Raw genomic sequence first — 20,935 nt, forward strand, 5'->3', positions numbered from 1 at the left:
ATGCCTGAACTGGGAATCAGCTGGGAAAAGCCAGGGACTGGGAATGCGGTGGAGATGAGGTGGGATGGAGGTGATGATGATGATATGGATGATGATGAGGAGAAGGCTGTGGCTGGGCTCTGCAGGCCAGTGCTGGCCAGAGGGTCCAGGCCCCCCAACCTGGGTGCTGGGGTGCTGAGTGCTGCAGGTGCTGCAGGGAACTCACATTGCAGGGAGCCCAGGATCTCAGCCTGGCGCTGTGTGGCATTGCTGGTGGCAATGGTGCAGTACTGCTGCCAGTCAATGGCACAGAGGCACACAGGGCTGTGTGCTGAGACACAGCAGGGGTCAGGGTGTTGGGTACATGCAGTGGTACCCCGGGCCCGTGGTGGGGATGGTCCTTACCCTGCATGGTGGCCGTGCACCTGCAGTGGTACAGCAGGGCCAGCTCCTCTAACACATCTCCTGGCTTCAATGTGCGAAGTGGGCAGCCAGCCACACTGGCTCACACTGGGCTGCCCTTCTGGGGAGAGACATGGCAGAGCATGCACACGTGTATGCACACAGGCACGCATGCACACACATGTCCTGCAGCAGGCAGCCTCACATATGCATCCACATGGTGCATCTCCTGCAGTGGGTGCACATTGCAGGTGAGCTCACGCCTGTGGACAGGCACACACATGAGCACACCTGCATATGTGTGGGCCTGGCTCTGCACTCCCACCTGCCACAATGTACACAGCAGTGCCCTCAGCCAGCACTGTGTCCTTGGGGCCATGTTGGATGGATGGGGGTGAAGCTCTGGGCCAGCACCTCAGGATAGCCCTCACCCAGGTGCCACAGGAACTGGCTGTGCTCCACTGCTGCCACCATGAGGCTGAGGTCCCTGGGGACACAGGGACATGGGGACACACAGATCCCTTGGTCTCTGGTTCCTGGTGGCTACGTGGGCAACATGGGGCTGTTGGGCACACAGAGGGCATCATCACTGGTGAGGGGCTTGTGGATGATGACTACAGCATGGCTGTCTAGCCAGCCCAGGGGTGACTCCTTGGAACCCTCCTGCAACATGCTCTGCAGGAACATCCTCTCCTCCTCCAGCTGCAGCTCTGGCAGCAGCTTGTTCATCCCTGCACCCTGGAAGGGACAGCTCAGCATCAGCCCAGCACAGGGGAGGTGTGTGGAAACAGAAGGGAGATGCCCTCCCAGGTGCAGGGTCATGGCCCCACACAGATCCAGACAACTCCACTTGCCCTCACGTAACCCTACATATCCCACCTGTGCTATTGGCTTTGGCACAACACATCTGGCTGTGGCAAAGCACTTCTGGCCACAGCACAGCGTGGGGGACACAGGACCCCATAGTACCAGGTTCTCAGCCCCTGCAGCACCACAGGAGGATCCCATGGGTGCCCCAGCATCAAAAAGCCAGCCACAGCTCTGTCCCGGCTGCAGCACAGCAGGTGCTGTTGTGGTGCTGGCACAAGGGAGCCACAGGCCATGGCACAGCCTCTGCCACAGCACATGGATGTGATGATCTGCCCTGAGTGCTCTGTCAGACCCTGTAGCTCAGCCCTGCTGTTGACCCCATGCCTGTGCTTACCTGCTCCCCACACCTGCCAGTGTTCTCCCCTCGCCCCTCACTGTCTGTAACACGTTAACCAGCACATGCTGACCCACACCTGCACCTGCTGCCACTCCCTACACCCCACTGCACCCTGACCTGCGCCCAGGGCAGGGGAGAGCTGGATGGGGACTGGGGCAGAGTCCAGCCCTGGCTGCACCCTGACCCTGGTGCATATCACCTCACCGTGGGGGTGTACAGGCACCGGGTGCATGTAGGGGGTGCACCGAGGGGGTGTCTGTCAGGGTGCGCATTCGGGGGGCGGTGCGCAAGCAGCGCGAGGGACTGAGACGCAGCACGTGCAGCTCCGCACACCCCCGCTGGCTTCCACGCACAGATACAGCGCATGCGCGGGGAGGGGGGGGGGAAGGGGGGGAGTGTGTGTCTGAAGGTGATGATTGGGGGGCGTGGCCTATCCCCTCCTCTCCCCGCCCACAGAGTAGCGCTCTGATTGGCAGAACTTGGAAGGGCGTGGTCTAGGGAGGCGGGGCCTGACGCGCGGGGGCGGGGTCTGTGGAAGGGGTGTGGCATATCGGCGGTGCCGGTGCCGGTCCCGGAGCTGAGCGGAGTTGCTCCGGCAATGGCAGCGGCCGCCCGGGGGGGCCCCGTCCCCGGCGGGGAGAAGAGGATCCTGTGCGTGGGGCTGGTGTGCCTGGACATCATCAGCGTGGTGGAGGCATATCCTCCCGAGGACTCTGACACCAGGTACCGGCGGGCGGGCTGCGAGGGGCGGCAGCTCCACCGGGAGCTGCCGAGGTCCCTTTCGGGTCTGTCCCGATGCCCACGGCCCATGGCCTTGCAGGTGCATATCGCAGCGATGGCAGCGGGGCGGGAATGCCTCCAACTCCTGCACTGTGCTGGCGCTGCTGGGAGCCCCTTGCTCCTTCATGGGCTCGCTGGCCACTGGGCATGCTGCTGAGTAAGTGGGGAGCGGGATGGGGGTTCCGGCCCGCCGGCGGGGCCCTACTCTGACACTTCCACCGGCCCTTCTGCATCTCTCCTGCTGGCAGCTTCGTCCTGGCCGACCTGCGGCACTACGGGGTGGACGTGGGCCATGTGGTGCCGCAGCCCACCAGCTGCCTGCCCACCTCCATTGTCATCGCCAGCGCCAGCCAGGGCACCCGCACCATCCTGCACGCCTGCGGGTGCGTGGCGCCCCTCACCCCGCTCTCTGTCCCCCAAGTTTCATTGTGGCGGATTTCCGGCGCCGGGGTGTGGATGTGACACATGTGGCCTGGCAGCCCCGTGGGGACGTGCCCTGCGCCTGCTGCGTTGTCAGTGCTGCCAGCGGCACCCGGACCATTGTGCTCTACGACACGTAAGGGCCCCATCACCTGGCAGGCATCACTCGGCTGGGCCTGGTACCTGGGGCCTCCCCTGCACCCTGGGATCACACAGTGCTCAGCCCCAGGACGAGGCTCTGCTGGCGCCTGCCAGGGCCCCTGCTTCCAGATCAAGTGATTCTCCATAATCCTGCACATGCAATGACTGTCAATCATCTCACAGCTCCTGATTGCCCCTGTGCCATTGCTGTGATTGGCAGTGGTGTTCCTTGGCCAAGGCTATGGTTCCGTGGCCATGCCTGCATGGTGAATGCAGTCCTTATCCCAGCATCGTGCTGGCCACACGCAAAGCTGCAGTGGCTGGGGATGATGGGCATCGCACTGCTGCAGTGCCCTTTGAGTCCATCTCAGGGTCCTGCTGTGCCGGCATTAATGATTAATGATTCACGCGGATGGTGCCATCCCATGGGGAACTCTGCCCTGGGCAGCACCGAGCCCTTCACACCCAGCTGGGAGTCACCCGGGGCCACCCCACACTGTTGCTGGCATCATCCCGTGTCCCCCCCCGCCTGACCCCCTATTTGCAGGAACCTACCGGATGTGACAGCCCGTGACTTTGAGCAGGTTGACCTCTCCCAGTACAAGTGGATTCACTGGGAGGTGAGCCCCGGGGCTGGGAAGAACCTGGGCACTTGGGGTTGGGCAGGGGGCATCCCGGGGCAGGGGCTTCAGTGACTGAGGAGGTGATCCCTAGGTCGGAAGGGGAGAACCAAGGGCTGGGGGAGGGACATCCCGGGGCTGGGCCAGACACTGCGGGGCTGGGCTGGAGCTCCTGGTGCCTGTCGGGGGAACCTCCGCCTTTAGAGGTACCCTGGGTGTGCCCTAAGCAGATGGTGCGCGTCCCCGCAGGCCCGTAACGCGGCGGAGCAGGCGGTGATGATGCAGCGGGTGGAGCAGCATAACCGGGCCCGGCCGCCAGAGGACCGGATCCGCACCTCGGTGGAGCTGGAGAAGCCGCGGGAGGAGCTTTTGCTGCTGATGGGGCTGGGCGACGTGGTGCGGGGCAGGGCTACCGAGGGGACGGGGCAGGGCTATTGTCTGGGGACGGAGTTAGGGACGTGGCCACCGGTCCTGGGCGGGGAGGGACGGTAGGAGCTGGGGTGTAGGTATGGGGCACAATGGGGATGGGGGCAGCCGGAGGCAAGACGTGTATTTGGAGCAATGGGGTGCAGGTGTGGGGGGTGTACTGTGCAGAGGGCATGGCAGTGTGGGATGCAGTTGGGGTCTGGGGGTGCAGTTGATGTGTAGGAGGTATAGTCGAGGTGAGGAGAGTACCTGGGAGAGCAGACCGAGTCGAGGGGGCAGTCGCGGTGCTGGCAGAGCAGTGGGTGCTGGGGGTTTTGGGGTGTCCCCCCCGCCTCAGCCCCTGTCCTGCAGGTGTTCATCAGCAAGGACTTGGCCCAGCACTTTGGGTACCGGTCGGCCCCCGAGGCGCTGCAGGGGTTGCGCAGCCGCGTCCAGCCAGGGTATGGGGGGGTCCAGGCATGTTGGTTGGGGCAGGGAGGGCACGGCTGCACCCCACACCCACCCCTCCACTCCCCAGTGCCACACTGATCTGTGCCTGGGCCGAGAAGGGGGCTGACGCCATAGGGCCAGGTGGGGAGCTGGTGCACTCGGATGCCTTCCCCCCAGAGACCCTAGTGGACACTTTGGGGGCCGGGGACACCTTCAATGCTGCTGTCATCTTTGCACTCTCAGCAGGTGAGTGTGTGGCACAGCCACAGCATGGCCATGGATCACCATGGCCACAGCATGGCCACAGCTCAGCTTGGCCTTGCCTGGCCTAGCAGGTCTGACCCCCCCATTCTCCAGGGAAGACCCTTCAGGATGCCATTACCTTCGGCTGCCGCATTGCAGGCAGGAAATGTGGGATCCAGGGCTTCGATGGCATCGTTTAAGCTAAGCACCCATTCCCATGTCCTGCCCCACGCCACTGCCCTCACATCCAGCACCCCCAACCCCACTGCCAATAAACCCCTGCACTGACCTATGGCCTTTTCCCACATTGATCCAGGTGAGCACTGGTGGCAACGCCTGTATTTCTCTGTCCTGGCATGTTACAGGAGCAAACAGTGTAACCCTGGCCCTGCTGCAGGATGGGGGACCCCTCATGCTAAGTGCTCCGAGTGGGGCGGGGAGCAGCCCTGTCCACAGCCCTGCTCCCTACCCCTCCCTGGGGTCCCCCTATACTAGACCTGCCTCTGCCTCAGGGACTGCAGCCTCAGGAGTTTCAATCTTGGTGGTGTCCTCGGCCTCCATGAGTCCAGCATCGGGGGATTCAGCCTGCTGTGTTACAGCCTGTGGTGGTTCAGCCTGAAGGGCTTCCTGCCCTTCTTCCTGCTTCTCTGCTGGCCTGAGTCTGGGGCCATTCACTCCCATGTTCCCCTCAAGCACCTCTGGTTCCCTGGGATGTGGCAGGAGGGGTGGCCCTGGGGTTCCCTGGCCTTGGCCAGGTGACAGCAGCTGCTTAGGGGGCTCAAGCAGCAGCTCAGGGGGGGTGAGGAGCCCATCCTTGCTCATGTCCTGCCTTTCCAAGGCTTGGTCCACCAGCACAGCCACCTACGGGGACAGGGATGGGATGAGGGCCCAGCCTTGGGGTGCTATAAGGTGCAGGGGACCAGCCCCACAGGATGTACCGTGTCAAGGTGTGGCTGCTCGCCATTCCGCTGTGCCAGCACCGTGCCCAGCAGCTGCAGCAGCTCCAGCCCATCCAGATGCCCGTTGCGGTCGTGATCGTGCAGCACAAAGAGGTAGAGCAGGACTATGAGCACAGGTCACAGTGGGGCTGGGGCTGCATTCCTGGCCCTATTGGACCCCCAGTACCCTACTGCTGCACAGCCTTACCCTGTTCCCGTGTCAGGGCCTTCACATCCTGCTCCGGCATTGCCAGGCTCTGCACTGTGCTCTGCAGCAGTCTGGGGACAGTTGGGCTGTAGGTAGGCACACACCACTCCTGCCCCATAGGATGCCCTATGGCCACCCCCAGGGCTGCTGCATCCTACAGCTGTCCCCAGGATCACCCTGCCCCACAGTCAGCTGGGTGTTGCCCATGCCCCCACCCAATAGTTAACCCCCTGCCCCGATCCACAGCCCCCAGTGCCATGGAGCTCCTGTGGGGCTCCCATGGGGTAGGGACTCACAGCAGTGTGTGCAGCTCCGGGCTGAATGGGTCAAAATCAGGATCCAGCCTCATGGTTGCAGGGTCCTCAGGCCTGGCCAGGAGACGGGGGGGGGGTTACCTGTGTCCCTGGGGTGGAGGGCACAGTGCCTGCCCTGCCTGGCCTAACGTCCTCATACAGAATTCCCTCCATCCATGTTCCCAACAGCCCTGTATCAACCCCAACGACCCTCATCCTTGACTGGGTACCCCTAGAACCACCCACTACAGCATCCCATCTCTACCCATGCACCCAAACCTCATCTGCGCGTCCTCCTCACCTATGAACCGTCCCCCTTACACCCCCTCATTCATACCTGTGCTCCCCTCCCTGCGGGGCAGCCCGTGCCCCCCGGACCAGCAGCAGCAGCAGCACCAGCGCGTTCCTCATCCAGCGACCCGAGGCTACAGCCGGGTGAGCGGTGCAGGGTGAGCGGTGCAGGGTGAGCGCCCCGCGGCAGGTCACAGTCACGGGAGTCCTCCGGTACCGACAGCCCCCCTCCCCTGCACGGAGGGAGCGGCAGCCGTGGGAGGCACCGGCTCCAGCGCTGCGAGGACACGCTGGCACCAGGCGGGGGTTGGAAGCGCTGGGCGGTGCACTGTACACTGTTCGCAGTGCGCACACACACGCACCCCATTCCGCCGTGAGGAGCAAGCTCTGCACACACAGTGCAACCCCCTAACACCCCATGGTGCTCCCTCACCCAGACCCACGTCCCGGCACCGCCCGCCCCGCCTGAGGCTCAGTAGCTGACCCGTCCCCCGCTAACGGCACGGGTCGGACCGACCCTCGCCGGTACCGACGTGAACCCGGCCGCGGCCCACAGCAGCGCAGGGGTTAACGGGCACCCGGCGCCAGCACCAAAGTGGCCGCGGCCGCAACACTCCCCGCTCCGGGGCGGGACCACAGGGGCGGGCGGTGCACGCTGCAGGGCGGCTGTTCTAGGGCCGGGCTGTCCCCGGGGGCGTGGCCACATCCCCTTGGGGGCGTGGCCAGGGCTTTCGGCACCGCCCCTGCCGCGCCGCTGCTCCCCTGCCCGCAGCCTGCCCACAGCCTGCCCTCTGCCTCCCGCAGGCGCAGCCGTCACAGCACTGCTTTCACCCTCCAGTTTTAATAGCGTCGGTGGGGCAGGGGGACCCCTCTATGTCCGTCCCCGGACCCCCCCCGTTCACACCCCGAGCGCCAGCGCTGGGGCTGGTCCCTCATCCTCTTCACAGTCTGCACGGGGTGGGCCCGGCCCGGCGAAGTCTGCCCAGCCCCGGGGACCCATCCCAGGCCAGGGTTCTACAGGAAGCCTGGGAAGGCGAGTTGCAGCAGCAGGATGGCAGCCACGATAAGCCCCGCACACAGCACCAGCAGCAGCCAGACAGGGAGGGAGTCTGTGGAGCAGAGCAGTGTGAAGGCAGGTGACCACCACCGGGACTGAAGATATGCCCGGTGCCACAACAGTCCCCCCAGCACCTACGTCGGCTGGGCAGAAGGTGCAGCTTGCAGCGGCTGTCAACAGCCACACTGAGCAGGGCGGCCTCATTCCCTGCCAGCAGCTCCCGTCCATGCCGGCTCTCAGGGACAAAAGCCAAGTCTGTCACAACGATGCCATGGGCCTCCTTCACATAGTACAGCCTCTACAGGGAAAGACAGTGCAGCCCAGGAAGGCAGGGGGGCTGCTGTGGCTGCCCCTCTACCCATCCCCACCAAGCCCCACTGCTCTGCAGCTCACCTGCAGTGAGAAGGCGATGTGGATGGCAACAGAGCCTGTCACCGTTCCTAGTCCCAGGAAGGTACCCGAGTCACTGCAGGGGGTCAGACAGTGAGTGGGAGCTGCCACAACCCTCACCCCATGCCTGGCCAGCCCTGAGATACCTTATAGAGAGGCAGGAGATGACCTCAGTGCCACAGGGCCGGGTGAGCAATGGCAGGAAGCTCTTCCCATCCCACTTGGTAAGGTAGCAGGGTGGGGGGCGGCGCTCCCGCTTGTGGGGCACCTGAACAGTGTAGAGCCGCAGTGCCCCAGCATTGTCCTCCACTGCCCCAAACCTGCCATGGGAGAGTGAAAGGTGCATCAGTTGCCACAGCCAACAGTGACACCCCCATTCCCTTCACGTGGGGCTGCAAGGGGGACTCTGCTGTCAGCTCCCCACCCACCGGCAGGCCTGGTAGCGGTAAGCCTTGTCAGGGATGCCAGGCAGGTTCTCATTCCAGCACAGACCCATCACTAGCTGGTCCTGCTGCCACACGCAGCACTGGAAGTCCCGTCCTGCCGTCACCACCTGTGCATAGAAAGTGCAGTCATACGAGGAGGGCTCTTCTCACAGGGCCAGGGAGACATCTGATGCCCACCTTGTTATCAGGGCCCAGTGCAATATCTTCAATCTCCCCGTCATGGGCTTTGAACTCCAGTGTCTTCTTCATGCTGGGGAACTGCAAGGGCAGAGCATGCACTGGAACTGTGTCACACAGGCCAGGACCCATGGCAGCCCCAGAATTGCTGGGGGAAGATACAGCATTACATAGCCACAGGCACTGCTGGGGCCAGGCCTTCCCCCCAGGCACACAATACTGGTATGGTAATATTCAGCCTCAGCTCCCCCCGCCTACCTCCCAGAGGCGGAGGAAGCCATCAGCACCACCGGTGACAAGCAGCGAGCAGTCTGCATTGAACCTTACAGCTTTCTGCAAGGCGTCAGGGCTGAAATCTGTGCGGACGCTGTGCAAACTCTCTACCGTCACCTCGCTCGTCTGGTTCTGTGTCTCATCTTGCCCCCCCGGGCTGGGGCCCTTCCGTTTCCGCGGCCCCTTCTCCCTGCTGCCTGTGGCAGGGCAGATGACACAAAGCCCTGACACAGCTCCCCCACAGGCCGGGGAGAACAGGGGCAGGCGAGGGAGGGGTCCAGGTCACTGCTCCATCCCCAGAGCACCCCACAGACCATCCCACTCCACCCATAGCAGGTGCTGTTCCTGCCTCCCCGGGGAGTAGCGGGCTCTCACCGTTGTGTCCGGCCGCGGCCTCTGGCGCCCGCAGGCTAAACCGCAGGATGTGGCAGCTGGCGTCCTGCCCCGCTGCAATGATGTCGTCGGCCAGCGCCATGGTCATGGTGGCGCGGGTCTCGGTGTCGTGCGAGTGCAGCAGAGAAGCGCTGAGCTTCCCTCCGATCTGCTCCAGCTGCAAGAAGTGCTGCAGGACAGTGCGAGGCCTCAGACTGGGCTCAGCGGCAGGGACCTGCCCGCGCTGAGGCCGGCCCCGCTGCCCCCTCCACCGCCGGCCCAGCCGCGGCAGCCCCCGGTCATGCCGCCCGCCCCCCGCGCTCCCGCTGCTCCTCACCACGCCATTGCGGATGCCGGTCTTGGCGGCGCCGCCGCCGCCAGCGGTGATGGCGAGAGGCCGCCGTGGGTGCAGCCGCACGGTGTACAGCGGGAATGGCGCCCGGTACAGCTCCGCCGGCCGCCGCGGCGCCATAGCTACGCCGCACACGTCAGCGCGACACCCCGGCGCTACGTCACGGCGCCACGGGCACGCAGGCCCCGCCCCACACAATGGCCACGCCCCTCCAAGCATAACTCCGCCCACCCAGCGGATAGCCCCGCCCCAAAATAAAAACCCGCCCCAAAGCTCCGCCCCTTGTTGCACAAGCCCCGCCCATCCATGGCAGAGGGTGTCCCCCGTGTGTGCCCCACTTAGGGCTGGGGGCTGCCCCCCTGCAGCGCAGCCGAGCAGCACCTCCGCACTGCCTGCCCCAGGGCAGCAGAGCCTCCCTAACCCCTCATCGGTCCCTCTGTGCTGCCCAGCGGGGCTGTCCCAGCAGTTGTGGTTCCCTCACCCAGCCCTGCAGCTGCATGGGAGCACCCGCAGCCCCACAGGCACCCGGAATAAATGTCCCTGCTCAGCCTTGCCACCCCCCATGCACCCACAGAGCCTCATGGGCAGTGGAGGTGGTGGGGTAGCCTGGTCACCCATGGGTGCTCTCAGGTCCAGGGCTCCCTGTGGCCTCACTGCTCTCCTTCTCAATGCAGCCTTAACCTGGCTGCCCCTCCCCAGGGTTCCCGATCCCAGGTGTGGGTCAGCCACAGAACAAGCTGCTGCCATTCCAGCCCCTATCCCACTCCCTCTCTTAGAGAAGTGGCCAATGTACTCCTGGTTCTACACTGGCCCTTGGGGGGCACCCAGCCCTGGCCCCTCTGGGGCAGTCACAGCCATCAGCAACCACGAGCCCACAGGCCTGGGAAACCTCAGGCTGGCATCAGAAGACGGTTCCCCTATAAGACCCCACATCTGCTTCTTTCCCACAATGCTGTGCCCCAGGACAGGGATCAGGGTGGGGGGGAACGGTGCTTGATCTGCACTCCCATCCTGCATAGGGGTCCACGGGCACATGGTGAGCAGCGGTGGCCCAGGGTGTCCCCTCACTGCCCACAGGGGGGCAGGACATGGGCCAGCGCCCCAGGGACACATGGATTGGGCTCTGGTGGGGCTGGTGCTGTGCCTCCTACCCTGCCTGTGGACAGGGGCTGCCTGGCCTGACCCACAGCAATAAACCTGCAGCCAGCATTCACCTCTGGCCTCCTGGCTGTAGGATGGGTCCCCCCAGGATCCCAGGGGCACCCAGAAGGTGGGGAGATGGGGGGAGGTCCTACCCCCCCCTAGCCATGAAGCAGCTGTCCCCCAGCTACATTCACGGGGGTCCCCTGGAAAGACCCCACCACCGGCCTCATGTTATGGGACAGGAGCCAAGGCTGCAGCCATAAATCTGCCCTGGCTGATGAGGTCCCTGCACCCAGGGACAGGGCCCCCTGACTGCTGTGGGAAACGGGACCTCCAAGTCCCCACAGCTCCTGGAGCAGGCTGCTCCTGGACTGCTCCAATGCTTGCGCTCTAGAACCATTTATTGGGTGACAACGGACACAGAGATGGGTGATGGGGGCTGGATGTGGGGGGGCGCTCGGCGCCCTGAGGGTCCTGGCAGCCCCCAGCCCGGAAGTTGTGTGTAAGGCACATGGCCAGGCCAGGGGCACTGCGCAATGTCCTGGCCTGGGGGGAATGGGGAGCACCGCTCTGACACCCCCAGTCTGTAGTCCCACAGCCCCCAGGGCTCGGGGCCAGCCCAGAGAGGGGTGCAGCCTGACCAACCCCCCCAGCAGAGACCCAGCCCCCCCCAGCTCTTTGGTGCTCCCCCGGCAACCTGGGGGGGGGCACGGGGGAGTTTGTGCCCCCTGGCCAGGGGGGCACTGGGGAAGGGCTTGGGGGTTTCTGAGACCCCCATGTCAAGTGGGGGTTAGGTCAGAAGGAGGTTTCCTGCACAGCATAGGCAGGGGCTCCGGCTGCACGAACGTAGCCCTGTCCTTCCTCCTGCTCCTGCTGCCCAGGGCCGGGAAGGGGCAAACCATTGGGCACCCCACTGGTCTTCACCGCTGCATCCACAGTGTCGGTGTTCTGTGGGGACAGAGCAGGGGATAGCAAGAAGATGACCCCACGTCATCCCCCCCACCAAGCAAGGTGCTGTGGTCTGTGACCCTCACCTTGTCAGGGAAGACCACCCCACAGCAGAGCTTCTGCCGGTACTTGTGGGGCAGGCAGCAGAGCAGTTGAGGCAGCACAGGGTAGATGGTGCGGGGGTCCACAGATGCTGCTGGTGTGGGGCCTGAGGCAGAGCGGAGGGTGAGCAGAAGGGAAGGGAGCTCGCCAGCAGCCCCCACCACACCAGACTCACCAGTGAGCAGGCTGACCAGGAGCCCCACCACGATGACAGTGGTGGAGTTGTGGGCACTGTACCACATGTAGGACAGGCTGTAGAACTTCTGCAGCCCTGTGGTGCTGTGGAAGCTGGGTGTGAGTTGGGCATGGCACAGCACACCCATCCCACAGCACCCTGTCCCCAGGACCCACCCCCCCCCCCCCACTCACCTCTTAGGGGCCTCCGTGGGGGCCAACAGAGTAGTGGCGAGGACTGTGGTGAGGTTGCCCACAGTGGGGAGCACAGTGCTGTTGGGTGGGGGGGTCCCTGCGGCTGCCCCCATGCTGCGCATTAGGCTGCCAATGCCCACCCAGAAGGCCATGGCCAGGCCGGCCAGCAGCCCCACGACAGCACCCTGCACAGGGGGACAGGGAGGGTGCTGACCCCCAGCCAGGCTCGGGGTGCCCCAGCACCCAGCACTGCTCCATTCCGTGGGCTACAAGCCCCCAGCCAGGCAGGGAGACACTCACCGTGGGGTTGGCACAGGGAAAGAACATGCCGAGGCAGAAGAGCCCCAGAAGTGGACCTCCCACCATGCCGAAGATGCTGATAGCAGCCTGTGGGGATACAACCCTCAGCACCAGCCCCTCGCTCAGCTGCCCCCCTGCTGTGTGCCTGAGATGGGGGGATCTCCTGCACCCCCGCCCCTACCTGCAGCACGGGGCCCAGCATGGAAGACACATAGGCCATCCCCAGGCACAGCAATCCATAAGCAAGAGCTGAGAAGAGCAGGGCAGGGGGGTCACAGCAGCACTGAGGACCCCACTGCCCCCAGCGCCGGCCCCCCCCGTGCCACCCCCCCCTCACCCAGCAGCTTGGAGAGCAGCGTGGCCTGTGCCTCTGACAGCCGCGGGCAGTGTGGCCGTATGAGGTCTTCCATTGTCACCGTGGCCAGCGAGTTGAAGGCAGAGGAGATGGTGCTGGGAGCAGAGAGAGGTGTGAGGGGCTCGGCTGGGGCCCCTCCAACCCCAGGGTCCTCCCAGCTCACCTGAGGCACCCACTGAAGAGACAGGCAACAAAGAGCCCAGGCAGCCCCGGGAGGTCCTTCAGCACATCCATTACGAAGTACAGCACCAGCTGGGGAAGCAGGGTGAGTGCCCATGGGGCTGGGAGCACCAGAGCCTGGGGAGTGGGGTCTGGCCCCATGGGCTGCAGGAGATGGGGACCCAGGGCCCACCTGGTCAGATGACTTGGGGCGGTTGCCGAGTGCCAGCGAATGCTCCCGGTCATAGACAAACATGACGAGGCCAGTGAGGCAGCTGAGGCAGAGCACGATCTGCTGGCAGGGGAACACGGCATAGCAGGAGCTGCAAGCACCAGGCAGGCATCAGAGGCTGGGGGCTGGCAGCAGAAGGCCCTATCCCGGCTGCTGGACCCCCAGCCCCAGCCCCAGCCCCACTCACAGCTTGGCCTCCCGCTCGCTGCGGGAGCTGAGGTACCGCTGCACCTGTGCCTGGTTCACCCCATACAGCGACAGCATCATGAAGACTCCCCCCACTGCCAGGGTCCAGAAGGTGTGCCGCTCAAAGGGGTCGGGGTTCAGGCTGCAGAGAGGCACAGGCACTGGGTCACGGCACTGGGTCCTCACTGGCACCCCACACATGCCACAGGAGTGGATGGAGTCCCTCTTCCCCACCCCACACCCTTCCCGGATGCCCCATGGTATGAGGTGGGGCCCCTGATGGGTGAAAGCATCTTGGCACAGGGCACGCTGGGGCTGTGGCACTCACTCGATGCCAGAGATCTTGCCCTCTTGCTCGGCCAGGCGCCAGACACGGGCCATGCCACCCACCCGCTGGGCACCCACCACGATGACGGCCAGCTGCCCAGCGAACATCACCACTGTCTGGAAGACGTCGGTCCAGATGACAGCCTTTAGCCCGCCCTACATAGGCACAGCACCCATCACCACAGCCCGGCACAGGGCACCCCACAGCCGGGCAGTGGTGGTGGGACGGGACTCACCAATGTTGTATATAGTGTGCAGACCAGCCCCATGGTGAGCACTGCGCTCCAGAGGTCAAAGCCTGTCACTAGAAGCAACGGAGGCCATTAACAGGTTGCACCCTCATGCAGGATAGGGCTTCCAGCATTGCCCCCTGCTCCTCTCCTCCTTACCTGCATTGAGAGCCAGCGCGGGTGCATAGAGTACCACCCCCATGTAGATGACCTGCAGGGAGAGCAGCGCTGCAGCCATGCATGGCCCCATCCCCATCCTCAACAAGCCCCCACCCCACTCACCATCTGGAAGATAAAGGTGATGGTGCCGAAGACCCGCACCGTCTTATTGAAGCGCAGCTCCAGGTACTGTGGGGAGATGGGTCAGGGATGGATGTGGGGTTCTGAGCAAGGGGGATGATCCCCATGCCCCCCCCAGCAGCAGGAAATTTGGGGAGGGTGCAACCGGCCCTACTCCCAAAACCTCAGCTCCTGCTGCCACAGAGACAACAGGGCTATCCCCTGCCGCTTAGGGTGAGGGGAGTCCCGTCTGTGAGACATGGCACCAGCATGAAGGCACCAGGCAGTGAGGGACCGGGAGCCAAAACCCCACTGAGAAGCATCAGCTCATCCCCTCCCAGGGCCATCACCCGCCTACACATCCCGCTGGGTGCTGAGCACATGTGTGCCCCTGTTCCTGCTCACCTCATAGGTACTGGTAATGCGCAGACGGTAGAAGACGGGGATGAAGATGTGTGCTGGGATGAGCAGCCCCAGGAAGTAGGAGCAGCCAAGGAACCAGTACTGGGTGCCGAAGTGGTAGATCTCAGCTGGGACTCCCAGGATTGCCACGGCCGACTGGAAGGTGGCGAGCAGGGAGAGGGCGACAGGCAGGAAGCCCATGTTGCGGTTGGCCAGGAGGAATTCCTGCACCGTGCGCTGCCGGTCCCCGCTCAGTGCATAGAAGAGCCCAATGGCTGATGACAGCAACAGCAGCAGCGCAAAGATGCTGTAGTCGATCACCGTGAACTCCATGGTGAGCTTATCCTCTTCCCTCTGCCCTGCAAGACCTGCCGCTGCCTGGCCACGTGCCCCAGCTGTGCCCCGCCGGCCTCATGGGCACACTGAGCCCTGGTGGCTGCCCCGGCAGCACGTCCTGGCTGGCATCCCCCTGGTGCACGCAGCTGCAGGAGGAGAGATGGGTGTCGGTGTTGGGAGCTGCACCTTGACACTGCAGGGACCTTCGCTCACTCCTCGGTCTCAGTCTCAAGGACCCGGTGCGGGGGGGGCCAGTCTGGATGAGGGAAGTTCCTTTAACCCTTCTCCTCCCTGCAGGCTGGGCTCAGCATCACTTACTCACCCACCCACCTGTCCTCCAAGGGAGACAGGAGCCTCATTGCACCGAGACCGTGGTTGCAAAACCAGTCCCACCCAGTACCCCGGCGGCACTGGCCCAGCCAGCCCAGCCCCACATTGCCAAACCCAACACCACCACCCCCAGTGTGGGACAACCCCGCCAAGCCCGGCAGCACTGATCCTGCCCTGGCCAAGCACAACACGACCCACCTGCCCCGGCACCTCACGGCTCCGCCAAGCCCGGCAGAGCTGCCGCCGGTGCAAGAGCCCAGCCAAGCCTAACACAACCACCCAGCCCTGGCGCCAGCCACCAGCCCGAGGCCAGCACAGCCGCCTCCACAGTGGCCCACCCAGCAGGATCAGCACCGCCAGCACCCCCAGCCCTACAGAACCCATGGATGGGGCTGGGGAGGGTAAAGGGATGTGCAGTGGAGCCTCAGCTGTGCTGGTGTGGGGGTACATGAGGGAGCCCTATCCCCCTTGCCCAGCTGCGTGGGGACAGCACAAGATGACGCTCATGACAAGCATGCAGCTGGGATGGACACAGATGGACAGGGGGAAACTGACAGCTCCAGAGGTGTTTGTCAGCAGCTGCATGATCAGACCTCTGAGCCACTCCTGGCCCTGGCACATTCTGCCCTGCCACAGACAGATTCTCAGGATTCCTAGCTCCATCATAGCAGAGAGAACAGGGCAGCCAGGCAGGCCCAGGAACAGGGCAGAGAAGGGGGCACGAGCAGAGACCCCACTTCCACCTCCATCAGCAAGCAGAGAGCTGTGGGGAGCAATGACCCAGGCACCAGCAGAACAGGGGGTGCAGGATGCAGAAGCACCCCATACCTCTGTTCTGGTCGGGCAGCATTTGGGCTGCCATGGGGCACAGAGCAGGCTGCCTGTGGTGGGACGCTGTTGAGGTGCCTGCTGTGATCTGCAGAGGAATGCCTGCCCATGGCATACTTGGTGGGATTACTGCTGGCACTCATGCACCCAGCGCAGCCTGCCTGAGCCTGCCCGCTGCAGGGACAGAGTGGGCTGGCACGGGGCCCCACAGCAGTGCCAGAGCCAACACCAGCGAGAAGGGGGTGAGAGGGCAGTGCCTCCTGCATCGCACACCACCGTCCCTGTCCTTGCCTTGGCCACGACACCACCCCGTGCAGACACCACCCCGTGCAGCGGGTCCAAGGTCACCCCACCGCATTCCATTGTGAGGACTAAACACGGGGCAGGCAGTGGTGGTCCTTGACGCTGTTCCACCGGTGGCTGCTCCACTGTGTCGGCAGCCTTAGCTCAAGGCTCCCCCTCAGTGTCCCTGAAGCCCCATTGTCCCAGCCCCACTCCTTGACCCACGGTACCCCTACCGGTGTCCCTGTTGCCCCCTCCAGTCGGTCCCCATGTTCCCAGCCCACCCCACTCCCCCCCCCAAGCTTAGCACATCCCCGGTCAGTGTCCATGCTTCTTCTTCCTGTATCCCCTTGTCCTACTTCCTGATGTACAGGGCGACCCTGCCCCAGACCCAGCCCTCCTGTCCCCACTGTCCCCACTGTGCCCCCATACACCTCCCTGTCTCCCCATGTCGTCGGTGACACCGTTAGAGGAGGAAGAAGCACCGCCCAGCCCTGGTACCCCGCGGTGCCCCGAGGCCACGGCTCTGCTGCCCTTCCCGGTGCCCTCAGCCCACGGCCCGGTCCCCCGTGTCCCCGGACCCAGACCCGGCTCTCCGGAACCGCAGCGCCGCCGGTGCCGGTCGCGCGGCAGCTGGACGAGCCCCGACCCCACCGCAGCCAGAGGTCCGGGCCCAGCAGGGGGGCTCCGGTGACCTTGAGGGGCCACAGCGGCCCCGGTACCTCACTCACCGGCGGTTGCCACCGGCGCGGTAGAGACCAGCCCACGTGCCGCCGCCACAGCCGCCAGCGCGCACTGATGACGCAGGGGGAGAGGCAGCTCTGCCCTCACGGACATTTCCAACCGGTCCTGCACGTCCCGCGCGTCGTGATGACGTCACGCTCACCACCGCCCCCCCCCCCCCCCCCCCCCCCCCCCGCCGTGCCCCCCTGGCCCCGTCACGCTGCACTGCCCCACGACGGTCACCGCGCCCCGGCCGCCCCTCACCGCGGGAAACCCCCGCCCGGCCCCGCCCGGGGTGCAGAGGGCACCGGGTGCAGGCACAGCACGGACCGGCCCCGCCCCCCCCCCCCGGTACGGGCGGGAGCTCCTCACCAGGCCCGCCAGAGGGCGCTCTCGCGGCCGCCGTGTCCGACGGGGCGGTCCCGGAAGAGCCCCGGGCGGGGCGGGGGCGCCGAGGCCATGGGGGCTTTGCTCATCCTTCTGCTGCTGCAGCTGCCCGGCACCACCGGCGGCGCGGGGGTGAGCGGCGGGGCCGGGGCGGGGCCACCGGAGGCGGGGTTGCCGGGGCACCATCCGGGGACCGGGCGGTGTCGCTGTGGCTCGGAGGCTCCCGGGACATAATACCGGGAAACGGGGGGTTCCCAACCCCTCCTTTCTTCCGCTCCAGGTGTGCGGGAGCTGCCCCGGGCTAATGCGGAACGACTCCGTCGTAGCCCAGTTTTGTGCATCCAGGCCCGGTACAGAGAGTGAGGGGCGCTGCTGCTGGGATCAGGGCGTCCGTCCGGAGCGGTTGCTGGGGTACGGGGAGGGGGTGGCAGCGGGTACATGATGGAGGGTCATGGTGAGGGACCATGCCTGGTGCAGGGCAGTGTGGGGTGCCAGGCATATGCCACCCCCCAACTGCTGTTATGTCCCCAGGCTGGACCTGAGTGACTGCTCCCTGCAGAACCTCCCCCCGGGGCTGGCTGAGGCCTCCTCTGCTGCTGTCCTGTGAGTCTGTGTCCCTCTACGTGCCCCCATGTGCAGCCTCTGTTCCCGTCTGGGGGACAACCCACAGCCTGGCCTTGGTGGTCCCTGTTCCCACTGTCACCATTGCCAGGCTCCCAGGACCCCAGTGTGTGTTGATTCACTGGGGAGCCCTGTGAGAACCTTCTGAGGCTCAGCCAGGCTAAGGGCAGGTGCTGCACTCAGTCGGGGCAGTTACCAGTGTGGTGTGATTGCAGAGACCTGACGGAGAATCCTCTGACAACCCTCCCCAATGGCTCCTTCCTGGGCTTCACCCTCCTGCAGCTGCTGTGAGTACCAGGGTGGGCTGAGGGGGCTGCTGTGGTGCCAGTGCTGTGCTATGCTCACCAGCACACTGCTGGTGCTGAGCTCTGCCCCTCAGAGCAGTGCCACTGCCGCTGGAGTGCCCAGGTGGGAACAGCGCCTGGGAGGAGGTGACGACAAGCGGGAGCAGCCGGCTCTGCCAGGGCCAGAGGAACTCCTGCAACAGCTCCGGAGAGCCTGGTAAAGTGGGGGGCAGGAGGTGGTGGGAGGTTGGGGGCCAAGGCCTGGCTTGTGACCCTCTGCTCTGCTCCACCAGCCTGGCCGTGCCCTGAGAATGCTGCCTGTGCCCCAGACGGTCCCGGCCTCGTCCAGTGCCTCTGTAACAGCCCCTTCCATGGGTACAAGTGCCTGCGTGAGGTGAGTGTCTGCAGGACTAGGACCCCTCAGGTCCTCCCCTGCCAGAGCAGTGTGGGGCAGTGGGGCAGGTTCATAATGTGGGGCAGGTTCATGATGTGCTGTGTAGGGCAGCAGTGGGGGCCACTAACTGCTCTTTGCTTACAGGGCACGTTCCCGCTGCTGCTCTTCTGTGGAGTACTGGGAGCCACCACCCTGTCTCTGTCCCTCCTGCTGTGGGGCACCCAGCGCCGGAAGGCCAAGGCCCCTTGAGAAGACCTCATAAGGGAGGGGGATGCTCTGTATCCCAGAGGAGCCTGTGCCACTGGGTTATGGTTACTGTGCAGCAGCAGCGAGGGAAGAATAAAGCCCTGGGCAGCCTCTCCATGTGTCTGTGCGATTGCACCCGGGCAGGCATGGTGCCATGGGACAGGGATGTGGAAATCAAGCACAGCGTGGGCTGTGGGGAGCTTGGGGTGGGATGTGCAGTGTGGAAACCACGCCTGAACTAAGGGAACATGAGACCACAGGGAGCCTTGGTGGGAACGGATCGAGATGGGACAAAGGCAGGAACCACACCGCGAGGAATATAGCGTCCGGTTCCTCACGGGGCAGGTACAATGCTCCTCAGCCGCGTCCCATGCACAACATTGGCGGGACAGTACAACCGGAAACACAACAAAACTGCCTTTGGAAGGCGAAGTACTGGAATCGCCGGTGTCTGTAGAACTACTGAACAAGCTCTGTGCTACAGAACAGATCTGCTCTTTAAACCAGTTAAACCAGGGGAGAGCGCGAACGCAGTCCCCCACTACCACAAATTATGCAGTCGAGTTTCCCGCATTTGGGGAAATCGCAGGGGTCAGCACACCCGGAGTGCAAGGGATGAGCCTCGCCCTGGGAAAACCACCTGCTTGATCATGGTGTCTCCCCTGCCAGGTAAGTATGAGCTGCCTCTCCCCCACACACCAACACACGCCAAACAACACACACACACCTCACGGACACCGCACCCCACCATACCCACACCAGCCCCGATCCGCTCCCCGCCTTCCGCCGCCGCCACCGCGCACCTGCCCTCAGCCCTTGTACGCCCACGGGGGTGGTTTCGTGTCGCGGCAGTCCCGTTATGCCTCGCGGTGCTCGTTTGCATGGACACGCCCCCTCGGGCGCCCCGCCCGTCACCGACGGTCACCGGGACACAACCGCCCCCCACGCCTGATGTGGGGCTGGCAAAGGCCGCGGCGTGGAGCTGTGTGCCAAGGGCTCCCTCCCACCGCGGAGCCGAACAGCACAGCGAGCGGTGCTGGTGGAGGGGTGGAGCTGTTGAAAGGTGTTTAAAGGATAATGCCACTGTCTGTGAGCACAGGTTCACCAAGGGCAAGTCCTGCTTAACTAACCTTTAACCATTTCCAGGCATCCTGTTGTTGGATCCCAGGGAGAAGAGCTCAGCTCCTCTCTCCCCATGTCCTCTCCTTAGGAAGCTGCAGAGAGCAGAGAGGTCACCTGTCAGCCTCCCTCTCTTCAAACAATACCAACGCTGAGTGCTCAGCTGTTCCTCACAGGACAATGCTGCCAGCCCTTCACAGCTTGCTGGTCCCCTTCTGGGCACATCTGAGGATCTTCATGTCCTTCAACAGTGGGGCCCAGTGCCACATAGTGCTTAGGTGAGGCTCCACCAATGCTGAATGCAGCCGGACACCTCCTCTCTGCCAGGCTGGTTCTGCTGTGATTGGTGCACCCCAGGGTGCTGTTTGTCCTTTGGGTGCCAGGGCCCAGTGCTGGCTTCTGCTGACCCTGCTGACAACAGCATCCAGGTCCCTTCCTGCAGGGCTGCCCTCCAACCACTCCTCTCCCATTTTAGATTTGTGTCTGGTGCTACTCCATCCTAATGGCATTTGTTCTTCTTCATTTTTATGCTGTTGATGGTTGCCCAGTGCTCCCATCTATCTCTGTATCTCTCTGCAAGGCCTCTTGGCTCTTGAGAAAGTCAACAGCAACTCTCATTTGTGATCACTGGTTCTTCACCCAGCACATTATGAACCTGCTCATTCCACCTGGCCAGCTCATCCAGAACGATGCTGTGAAGGACAGTATCAAAATCCTTACAAAAATCCAGAAAACGACATCTCCCACCTTCCAAGCACCCCACAGGCGGGTGCCGGGTGACCTTACTGCAGGCAGATATCAGCTTATTTACAAAGGACTTGCCCTTGAACCTGCCACCCTGATGGAGGCTTTCCCTTTCAAACACCTTTCAACAGCTCCACCCCTCCACCAGCACCGCTCGCTGTGCTG

At 64.2% G+C, this 20,935-nt stretch overlaps 5 protein-coding genes and 1 non-coding gene across 10 annotated transcripts; 2 read left to right on the forward strand and 4 right to left on the reverse strand.

Annotated features, from left to right (window-relative positions):
- Positions 1-2,120: 2,120 nt before the first annotated feature.
- KHK (ketohexokinase) lies at positions 2,121-4,967 on the forward strand. Of its 3 annotated transcripts, none has more exons than XM_034061164.1 (8): positions 2,121-2,311; positions 2,409-2,525; positions 2,790-2,924; positions 3,477-3,549; positions 3,799-3,945; positions 4,327-4,415; positions 4,493-4,650; positions 4,762-4,958. In XM_034061164.1, the coding sequence occupies exons 1-8, from the start codon at positions 2,187-2,189 to the stop codon at positions 4,845-4,847; spliced, it is 930 nt and encodes a 309-aa protein (XP_033917055.1). In that variant the 5' UTR covers positions 2,121-2,186; the 3' UTR covers positions 4,848-4,958. The 3 variants fall into 3 exon arrangements, with proteins under 3 accessions (XP_033917055.1, XP_033917056.1, XP_033917054.1); XM_034061165.1 differs by lacking the exon at positions 2,790-2,924 and adding an exon at positions 2,617-2,751 and having other exon boundaries at positions 2,122-2,311; XM_034061163.1 differs by having other exon boundaries at positions 2,302-2,311; positions 2,409-2,924; positions 4,762-4,967.
- Positions 4,968-4,971: 4 nt separating this feature from the next.
- CGREF1 (cell growth regulator with EF-hand domain 1) lies at positions 4,972-6,917 on the reverse strand. The gene is made up of 5 exons (XM_005140761.3): positions 6,424-6,917; positions 6,090-6,161; positions 5,794-5,864; positions 5,586-5,710; positions 4,972-5,508 (listed from the first exon to the last, which is right to left on the reverse strand). Exons 1-5 carry the CDS (start codon positions 6,495-6,497, stop codon positions 5,134-5,136), a joined length of 717 nt encoding a protein of 238 aa, XP_005140818.3. The 5' UTR covers positions 6,498-6,917; the 3' UTR covers positions 4,972-5,133.
- A 299-nt stretch (positions 6,918-7,216) lies between these two features.
- Positions 7,217-9,579, reverse strand: PREB (prolactin regulatory element binding). The gene is made up of 9 exons (XM_005140759.3): positions 9,430-9,579; positions 9,096-9,282; positions 8,706-8,917; positions 8,448-8,528; positions 8,253-8,377; positions 7,971-8,144; positions 7,828-7,900; positions 7,573-7,732; positions 7,217-7,486 (listed from the first exon to the last, which is right to left on the reverse strand). Exons 1-9 carry the CDS (start codon positions 9,562-9,564, stop codon positions 7,392-7,394), a joined length of 1,242 nt encoding a protein of 413 aa, XP_005140816.2. The 5' UTR covers positions 9,565-9,579; the 3' UTR covers positions 7,217-7,391.
- Positions 9,580-10,967: 1,388 nt separating this feature from the next.
- Positions 10,968-17,099, reverse strand: SLC5A6 (solute carrier family 5 member 6). 3 transcript variants are annotated; one of them, XM_034060600.1, is made up of 16 exons: positions 16,984-17,099; positions 14,480-14,958; positions 14,078-14,143; positions 13,955-14,006; positions 13,802-13,869; positions 13,567-13,721; positions 13,240-13,380; positions 13,014-13,143; positions 12,825-12,913; positions 12,644-12,756; positions 12,488-12,555; positions 12,307-12,393; positions 12,007-12,191; positions 11,813-11,916; positions 11,622-11,743; positions 10,968-11,535 (listed from the first exon to the last, which is right to left on the reverse strand). In XM_034060600.1, exons 2-16 carry the CDS (start codon positions 14,807-14,809, stop codon positions 11,383-11,385), a joined length of 1,863 nt encoding a protein of 620 aa, XP_033916491.1. In that variant the 5' UTR covers positions 14,810-14,958; positions 16,984-17,099; the 3' UTR covers positions 10,968-11,382. The 3 variants fall into 3 exon arrangements, with proteins under 3 accessions (XP_033916491.1, XP_033916490.1, XP_033916492.1); XM_034060599.1 differs by having other exon boundaries at positions 14,480-15,068; positions 16,984-17,035; XM_034060601.1 differs by lacking the exon at positions 16,984-17,099 and adding an exon at positions 15,971-16,451.
- A 274-nt stretch (positions 17,100-17,373) lies between these two features.
- ATRAID (all-trans retinoic acid induced differentiation factor) lies at positions 17,374-19,020 on the forward strand. Its single transcript, XM_031054586.2, has 7 exons — positions 17,374-17,494; positions 17,643-17,773; positions 17,894-17,965; positions 18,199-18,270; positions 18,363-18,484; positions 18,561-18,661; positions 18,806-19,020. Exons 1-7 carry the CDS (start codon positions 17,435-17,437, stop codon positions 18,908-18,910), a joined length of 663 nt encoding a protein of 220 aa, XP_030910446.2. The 5' UTR covers positions 17,374-17,434; the 3' UTR covers positions 18,911-19,020.
- A 400-nt stretch (positions 19,021-19,420) lies between these two features.
- Positions 19,421-19,584, reverse strand: LOC115945207 (U1 spliceosomal RNA). Its single transcript, XR_004079625.1, has one exon. It is a non-coding gene; the product is annotated as a U1 spliceosomal RNA (small nuclear RNA).
- Between the last annotated feature and the right edge of the window lie 1,351 nt (positions 19,585-20,935).

This window comes from Melopsittacus undulatus, chromosome 3 (genome assembly GCF_012275295.1).
Source record: "Melopsittacus undulatus isolate bMelUnd1 chromosome 3, bMelUnd1.mat.Z, whole genome shotgun sequence".
Taxonomy (NCBI): Eukaryota; Metazoa; Chordata; class Aves; order Psittaciformes; family Psittaculidae; genus Melopsittacus; species Melopsittacus undulatus.